We start from the raw sequence: 9,754 nt of genomic DNA on the forward strand, positions 1-9,754 counted from the left end.
TTATTTCATAATACTGATCCAGTTATGGACACTGGAATTATTTTCAGTTTAAGAATTAAATACAAAAGCATCTTATAACAGAAAAAATTGTCCCAGGCAGGCTGCAGAGCCATTACCTTCCTTCTATTCACTAGATCACAACCACGAGAAAAACATTCTCAGCACTGAAAAGGAAATGGAAGAGAGTAATCTTTAGAGAAAGGCTTACTAGGAAAAGCAAAAGATGGACATTTTCATCAGTAGAGTCTAAAAGGAGTTCTTACCTAAAACAGTGAGCTCTGCAACTTCACTTTCACGCTCTCCAACCATATTTGTTCCAACACAAACGTATTTGCCAGCATCATTCTTTCTTGTGTACGTGATCATAAGCTTTCCTCCTCTGATCTAGGACAAATCAAGGATAACAAAAATATTTTAATATGAATTATAGATTTCATAATAATAGCTTGGATTTTGTTACAGATAATAAAACAGAACAAGCCATCTGTGGTTTTCCATATCACATAAAAAAGTGGAAAAAAATTATTAGCCTAATTTTATTCTCTTACGCTAAAAGCTTTTGCCTTAGTTTTACATTAGTGTTTTAAAATCTCTGAGATTTAGACTCTTGTTAGCTTTTTCTGCATTCTGTGTAATGTAATGCTGGCTGCTCACCAGCCTGTTTAATGCTTGTTAGCCAGAAGGACTACAATTCCTTCCCATGTACTGATACAATCAGGTGGAGAGTAAAAATTAGCACGAGACATAAATCTCATTTTCACATCAAGTGCTGCAATTACTTTTTCTTGACAAGAAATATGTGCACGCTATCCTGCTGCTGGTCGTACTCATTATTATTCATGAATTTTGTGTTTGTTTTGGTTTTCATTTCTTATGGAAGTGAAGGAAATCCTTTATTCTTTAGTTCATCACCTTTAAATAAGTTTAAAGGCTGATAAGCAGATGAGTGGAAGCAATTATATTCTTACTGGGAAATGAATAACATTCTGCTCCTAATTTTGAATTCAACTTTTGGGAGATAATGAAATTCCAATAATCCCCAAATTAGAAAACACACTTACCTTTGTGATTCCAAATCTTATTATATAAAAATGTACATTAAATGCATATGAAAATATCTGATCTTCATTTTAAAAGAGTTTTATTGACCAAATGGTTGAACAAATTTCAAAGTTCACCAAAATGCAGCAAAAATTTGTGTAGGCAGCTGCATATATACCAAGTTTACTTTGATATACAAAGACAGTTCCTTAACTACAGAAAACACATCTTGAAGTGCACATATGCTTAGATCCCAATCACTTCTGAAAACCACTGCAGTTCAAGGCATGGGTGGAAGCAGACAATAAATAAAAGCCACATATGAAGCTACATGAAAGGCTCTAATGTGGTCAGTGAAAAGGAGGAGAGTGTTCTCAATATGAGGTATTTAGCTGGAGTTGCCTGCAGCTAGAAATCTATCCCTGGAAATTTGACATCTCGAGCAGCGTTGGGCTCTGATTGTCATTGTAGGATGTACAGACACAAAGATGACAGTCAGTTATTGAGATAAATGGACTCGCACGTGGGGCGTAGATAGTGTTGCATACAAATTTCCTTCTGTTGCCTTTGGCACTCATTGCTTGAGAGCACAAGAGAAATGTCCTTTATCATTCAGAAAGCTGGTAATGCTGAAATTTCAGTGGAGATTTGAGGCATGAGGGATGAAAAAATAAAGGTGACCTGCAAACACACATTTTTCAAGAATCTATATGAATTTTTAGATTGCTGATTGCCTGAACTGGTAAAGGTAAAGCATGGGAAGAGAATGTAAAATACAAATAGAAGTCTATCTATATTTATTCCTGTTTTACATCTCCCTAAATCACAGAAAGCAAATGATTTTCCAAATAACGTATACAAAGGATTTAAAAAAAACCCCAAATTTTTGAATGACTTTCACTTGCATTTTGGGGTATTTTTATATCCAGATACATATGCAGAAATCTATACCTTTAATGTACATAAATACAAACCATGCTGGATAGAACAAAATGTATTTATACATCACAATAATTTGACAACTCATCTGATGACTTCAAACCTGTGAAATCTGTGATTTTTGTGCATGTCTTCAGAGTCTAAATCCTAGTGACATTCAGTAGCATTTGTACTCCTCTTTTATTTCATCACTTAAGAAAATCCCATTCAAATCCACTACAATATGACAAAACTGCGTATCTTGCACAAATTGCAACCTTAAGCAAGAACAATCCCAGGAATTTCTTGTAGGAATTGCTACAAGACTCTCTTCAAAGCATAGATGGAGAGAAGCATTAAAGCAGAAACATATGAAACATTAAAAAGTCATTGAAAACTGCTTTTCTTGCAAGTTATTTGAGATTTAGATAAAGAAGGAGACACACAGGAAACATTCCCTCATGGATGTTGAAGCAGACTTCCCAAGATGTGACACGCATGCTGAAGGAGGCTGCGCTTACGACATGGAATTCTGAATGAATGTGCAAAGGGGTTTCTTTTGTTTGGTTGGTTCTTTTCCTTAAAACATGAGAAGGGTTTAGAACTTTAGCTACAATGATGGTTATTCCACATGGAATTGTGATAAATTACACAGCTACAATAAAATGTGCCACCGCTGAATGTGGAATTACACATCTGTAACTGGAGCAGTCACAGATGGCCAGAAGGAAGTGAACTTCCCCTGGTGGGCAACTACCAAAATTCTTCAATGCATTTTCAACAGTTAGGTACCCACCATCTCAATAAGACTGGCTGATCCCTTCAGTTTTATATGACACTGCAAATAAAAACTGCAGCTATGAAAAAATTTATGTTTTCTAAGTGCAGTATTTCTTCTCAAAAGGCAATCCCAGAAATACCTATGGACCACAGACCAATGGCTTTAAGTCAAAAATACACAATGGAAGACATGCATGTGAAATTTGGTAGGAACACATAAAGAATCACTGCTGAATTTGTCTTACTAAGTTCATATCCAGTATTTAGAGCTGTAAACAGTCAAATCACCTTTGGTGACCTACATGAAATCTTGCAAATTACAACTATTCATAGCCTGCGTACACTTAACAGTTAATGAAAGCATTTTAATTTGAGTGCTCTGGCTCTTTTCATATTTTTGCCTCAAAATACACCAGCTGGACTTCATAGCAGCAAATGAAATAATGGTTTGCAAAAGTGACAGGCAGTGAGTGTCCCATTACTTCCAAACCTCCTGAAGAGTTGTGACCATGCTGAATACCAGGAGAAGTCCTTTCTTCATAGTAGACAAGGTACAGAGAACAGTTGTATTCCACTACTCTAGTAGATATGGTTATGTCATGGGAAAATAAATGGCTTCGCTAACTGTTAAAGCTTAAAGTCTAATTCTGAAAGTAAGTGTCATGTTTCATTTACACCAAAATGAAGCCAAGGCACTTTTTGACTTTTCATGCCTCTTCAAAATTCTGTTCTGTGCCTACCAGCAAAACTATCAGATTTACAAGTAGGATAATGCAAGAATAATACCAGAATAGCACCAAATTTAACAAGAGAAAAAGATGGTGATCAGCATTTCACAGATGATCTTCAGCTGCCTGTAAGATGTATGGATTTTTGTATGTATGCTAAGAAAATATATGATGGGATGGTGGCTTACAAAGACTTTTTGAAAGCTATTTTCTGTGACCTGCCTGCCTGACCATATTTTGCTTCTCATCAGTAAATTGCTCATTCAAGCAAGTCCACTTTATTTATTTCTTCAAACAATATTTGGAGATAGTCATGCAGAAAACTCTAGGCACCCACAGAGTTAACTAGGTCCCGAATTGTAAATTATGGCCACCCAGCAGCAAAATTTCATATACAAATAATGAATCAACTCAGTCAGCCAATAAATCAAATCCATAAAAACTTACCCAAGGGTTCTACAACATACCACCAAGAATTCAGTATAGCTGTACACACATATATTCTTATTCTGAGACCATATTTTATATACCTATGTGCGTTGTGTATATGTGTGTAAATTTCTGTACATATAAATCCATACCCATCTGTCTGTGTTATGAAATATTTTTATATATGTGGGTGATTCATTTACTTTTCACAGAAATGGCTATGAAATATGAGACAGAATGAAGCCATAAGAGAAATGCTTGGGGAGTCCAAATAGAAATGTGAGTGACAATTTTTTTTTTCTTTCAGTTCCTAGTTTATTTCCATTTAATAAATGAAATCTGCTGAGTTGCAAAATAATTCTAAAGTGAACAAATTCATAGGAAAGTCAAATTTAGCTTGCAGAATAAAATACTGACTTCTGTTTATACAGCCAGGGTTTCTGCATATGTGATATCACAAATTTCATATACTTATGTCTTCTACAGTACAGCATACACAACAACCCATATTCTTTCATTTTCTAAATTGAAAGTGGTGGGCATGCAATATTAACCTGCCTTTGCTTTAAAAGTGTACCATCTAATTATGAATAACAACGTAACAGTCGAATTACAAGGTGAGCCCAGGCAATTGCAATTAATAGTGTCACCAATGGTATATCCAAGAAAAATGCAGCTTTTAATTCTTAGTTAAGAAACACAGGGTCTGTCAATTTCCTTCTGTCTGGTCTAGCAACCCAAAATATCCATATCACGTAACTCAATCATTGCAGGAGAGGCTGTAAGGCATGGAATGTCAGTAAAAGAAGGCAGCCCTGCAGTCTGAACAAAGTTGAACAGAAAAGAGTACAAATGACTATCTATCTTGATTTTTATTTAAAAATTTGTATCTTGTTCCAAGCCTTGTGAATCCCATGTATTCTTCCCTACCTATTATAGCATGCTTAAATATCAGACACTAGACATCAAAATGTGTTTGGAGCAGGTTTTCAACAATGATTAAAGTTTGTTCTTGTTTAACTTCAAAGTTCAGACAGACAAGTCTGTCCTGCTTTCCTGTTCCATTCTCTGGGACCCCAGGATGGTACATGCTGCCTCCTCCAGATCAAACACACAAAAAATTCGATTTGAAAGTAGTCTGAAACATTCTTTCAAGTGGTCTTCCTGTGCTGTAAATCTGTCATGACAAAGTGCAAGTCAATTGTTCCCCCCTGCCATACAGACCAACAAAACAGCTTTGCCATACAGACAGGCCTGAAGGCAGCCTAAAGGAAGGTGCAAAACGCGTAGGAAGGTGGCTTTACGTAAAAAGAAGGTATTTAAAGCAGATAAAATGACAATAGATTCAAGCTGCTGCCTCTGGCACCCCTGCCAATCTGATACATCAGAGGCAGAATCAGATTCAAGTCCGTTCACAAGACTCCTTTTCCCACTTTTCTGGCCTCATTAATACTCGCTGTAACTACAAGAAGGTGGATATCTACAAAGGCTAAAGCCTTACCTGTATCCTGAATTGCTCAGTGAATTAGGAGGCAGCTGAGAGTTATTCAGCATTATCACAAGACACCAAATATCAGAATTACTTTATGTGTTTGATGCTTCACCCTATGAGACTGTGGAAACAGCCGAGATATATGCAGAATTTCATAAATCAAATTCAGAAAATAAAAATCCATGCCTCATCATATGTGATTTTCAGAAATTTTAAACTGTAACTATTTCAAAATAGCTTTCTATAAACATTTGGCTTTTGTTAATCACAAAGGAAGATTTAATTCACAATAATCTGTATTGGCTCGCATTAATCTGAACTAATTTCTGAACAGATAGCTATGCTTATACTGCAATATCTGAACTAGTAAAATACTTCTCTGAAATGCTTTCACAGCTACAGCCCAAAATATTTTCTATGTAATACTTCCTTTCTTATTATAAACCAAGATTAAAATTTTACAACAAAAGCATGTTACAACTATCTTCATGGTCCTAAATCTATTCTACAAAGATCACCAAAAAATATATAAAAAAGAAGAAGCAAATGCTCCGTAACTGTTTTTGACATTGTTACTAAATAAGTAAAGAAAACATACTAAAATCAACTAATGGACAACACTTAGGCACATTCTGTGGGTCACTAAAATGATATCTGGAACTATGAATCTTTCTGCAATTTCCAAGGGCCCTGCATGGGAATGATGCGTTTACAATGACAACTGTGAAATTTCTGTAAAACTGTAAATTTAACCTCATACATAAATCTCCCCTGGATGCACTGGTGCACATGTAGCTTTCACTAGAGTCAGTGATTGAAATCAGAAGTAAAAGTGAACTTGAACTGAACTCGATGTCTGGTATGTCTTCATTTCTCTTCCCTTAAGCAAGTCAGATGATTTGAAGTATCAGTTACACATGAATTTTCTTTTAAGCGTCACGACTACTGTGTTATTTACACACCACCAAGGATAAAATCTCAGACCAGCCAGGGTTAATTTTCCACACAAAATCTCTCAGTTTTTAATTATGTTACCTAAAGAAGCACAAATGAAATAAGGAAAAATAATGCTAACAAACCACAAATTTTAAAACATATAAAAAAATCCTACCTAGTAACCATAAAAGAAACTATATAACCCAAATCTCCAGAGGATTTTAGCAGTCTGTTTCCCACTGTAAAAGGAAGACCAAGGTCACTCTGAGGGGCTGTGTTAAATTCACCGAGGATGAAGCCAAAGGCCCACCTACATCACCAGACCTGACTCTGCATGTGGCAAATCACACCTAAACCCTGCAGACAGCATCAGGAGTGGAGGGAGAAGAGTACATCCATCACGACTTTCCAAAGTTCTGGAAAATTTCTGCTGCTGATTCCAAGGGGATTTCAGTTCCTGACTGTCAATTAAAGGTACTGACAATATTGTCTTACTTATCTAAGTCTGGAGCTAATGTTGGCAGGATGACAACACGGATTTAAGACAACTGTATGTTGTGGGGTGTATTTCATCAATAGAAAATTTCTATATTCAGCTGTGCAGAGCACAAGTCTTCAACAGCAGAGTGCTACTGCTCAATTTCAAACTTTAGAAGAATGGGTAAGTAAAACTTCACTAAGACTTGTAATCTGATGAAAGACATTTCTCAGAGTTTCTCACAGACATTGTGCTAAAATAGGCAGTTTTTCAAGGTTCTCATGTAGGGTTTTCTAAAGGGAACTCTTCTGACAGGACTCGAGTTGTCAAGAAATTTGAAGTGGGAGTTCGTAGGTTCTTCTTCTACCATGAGCCCTCACAAGAAAACAAAAGGCCTTCAACATGCAAAACCAAGAATCTCCTAGACTTGCATGTACAATTGTGAATCAGCAACAAAATTCCCAGAGTGTGAGAGGAGGGAATAGAAATGAATTATTCACGTTTTTCTCCTGGCTGGTCTGTGCAGCAGAGGTCATCATTTTCAGCTGTGGCTTCAGTGACTCTGTGACCTTCTGAGATGCAGCAGTTTTGGCTCAGACTCCCACTTGTCTCAAACAGGAGGCACATCCCCTCTGAGCCTGGCTGCCCGCTGCTGGCTCCTCACTCAAGGGATGCAAATCTCAGGCTCCCGGATCCTTCCCGTGACCGCTGCACTTCCTGCACTAAATTGCCTGTGAAAGCTTTCCTCCCTGGAGCTGGCACAGCAGCTTCCCAAGGGAAGAAGGATTTTCTTAGCTCCTCTGGGGATAAACCTGAGCTCTTTATGGCAGAGAACATGAACTGAGAACCAAACTAAGCAAATAAAATTAGTCACAGGTGACTAAAATGCAGTGGATTCTTTCATACATTTCCAAATTTGTATTTTGACAATTTTTGAGACATATTTGACTACTCATTCAAAACATCTTCTGTAAAAACTTTATAATCAAGTTAACTCCCAGAGAAGTTTCGTCTCTGCCACCTAAACACTACAAATAAACAAGTATTTTGCAAAACTAACCTTGAAAAAAATATAAAATGTTTTTTAACATAACTAAAAACCTACTGATTTTCCATCTTTTGACCAAGATGATGTGCCATGGAAATGAGGCCACACTTGAAAAGAAGGCTATAAACCCATTATAATTTCCTATTGCATTTATCTCTGAGTGAGCCTAAGGTTAGTAGAACCCTTTTACAGTAAATGCTGGACACAGAAAGTTGTGAAAACATTAAACCTTTCCTGTCACTTGTGGAGCACTGTCAAAAATAGGAGCATATGCACTGCAATGTTGATTTTTCATGAACAGTTAAACACAAAAGTCATATATTAATCTGCCACATTTCACTCTTCCATCACCGTGCACTACAGCTCTCGTGACTGCAGCACATGCAAATCATAAATCATAAATTTCCTTGTATTTTTTGTCGTCTGCACACAAGCCTTGAGCTACAGGACTGAGGCAAAAACCTGCAGTCACAGGCACCCACAAGCAAACCTTGAGTGTAACTTTCTTTATTACTGAAGGACTGCTGAAAAACCACCGGGCTAGACATTACAGCTACAGAAAGGCCTCTGCTTGGAAGATGCTAAAATTTAAACTTACAAAGAATGAGGAGAATGTATGCACAGAGAAGCAAAGAGCAAATCCCCCGATTTCCCCAGCTCACAGAGCAGCCCAGAATCATTATTTTTGTGCTCAACTTTGGATCCTCCAGAGAGACTCCACAGCCAGGCAATGACCTGCAGATCCCGGTCTGTTCACAAACGCTCTCTGTCGCCACAGACTTTCCAACACAGGCTGATCTTCAGCAACACACAGCAAAACGAGGAGCTACTCGGAGGTCCTTTAACTTGAGAAATAAGGCAGCCCAGGTTGCAATGGAGCAGAACAAAGCACACACTGTTCCCATTCTCTACAAGCACGGGGAGCAGCGTTTCCCAGTGCCACCCTCCAACTGCGACAGCCCCTGAGCGCTGCTGCCAGGCTGGACACTGAGCAAGGCCTCTTCCCACCTTGGAGCAGCAAACCCGTGTTGCTCAGGGAATAAATGGAAGTGGTTACCCCAGGAGAAGCCGGAGAGAAGGAAGGGAGCGAAGGCCGGAAAGCCTCGGCGCTCTGAGGCCGAGCCTGGCTCTCTGCTCGCGGCTGGGGCCTGTCTTGCTATTCAGGCGGGCTCTGGAGCCCTACCGGGATAATTGCTTCCTTTGCAGCAGCTCCTTGCTATTCTTCACAGATGCCACAGTGGGTTTAAACTTCTGGCACAATTCTTGTTGTTGTTCAAGGGTTATTGTAAACTGCGCCAATGGAAAAGGCTGAGAGGGAAACGTGGCTGCAAGGGAAGGAGAAACTGTTCTGGACACTGAAAATACTAGCTGCTCAACTTTTTGCATTTGTATTTACAAAGCAAAATAGCTGGCCAGGTTCTGTATGGAAATCAGTCTCCTGTTTGCTGATGTTTGCTGTTACTGGAACAGATTTGTAAAAATGGCAGAGAAACTGAAATTACTCTGCACTTTTTTTTCCTGGTTTATCTTGTGTATGTGCTTGACTTTTTTAGAATTAGTACTATCCTGTCACAAATGGGAAGCTTTAATGTTTCCTATAGGAGCAGTGTAAAAAGAACATAATGAATAAGAAGTAATCTTTACAGAGAACTAAAAGTGTTACTTGATCAGATTTCAGTTCACTTGGTACAAATCACCGTTTCGTGACAGTAACAAGAAGTTAAAAACTGTATATGCATTCTTACAGTGTACTTTCTTCCCCAGTAACACAGAAAAAGCCCACACTATGCTTCCAAAACATACAAACACAAATACTCAAATACTGAGTCTGAAGTAAACTTCTAAAGACATTACTGTTTCTTTGCCAGCTACTTAGCATGACAAACAGATTAAAAAAAAAAAAA

General features: G+C 37.9%; 1 protein-coding gene across 5 annotated transcripts in view; it reads right to left on the bottom strand.

The window, feature by feature from the left end:
• ROBO1 (roundabout guidance receptor 1) overlaps nucleotides 1-9,754 on the bottom strand; it is a 690,100-nt gene that overhangs the window by 83,440 nt on the left and 596,906 nt on the right. For all 5 annotated transcript variants that reach the window (XM_015640442.3, XM_019007725.2, XM_015640439.3 and 2 more), the window contains one exon: nucleotides 264-384. In XM_015640442.3, coding sequence (XP_015495928.1) covers nucleotides 264-384 — 121 coding nt within the window. The remainder of the gene's footprint in view (nucleotides 1-263; nucleotides 385-9,754) is intronic.

This window comes from Parus major, chromosome 1 (assembly GCF_001522545.3).
Source record: "Parus major isolate Abel chromosome 1, Parus_major1.1, whole genome shotgun sequence".
NCBI lineage: Eukaryota > Metazoa > Chordata > Aves > Passeriformes > Paridae > Parus > Parus major.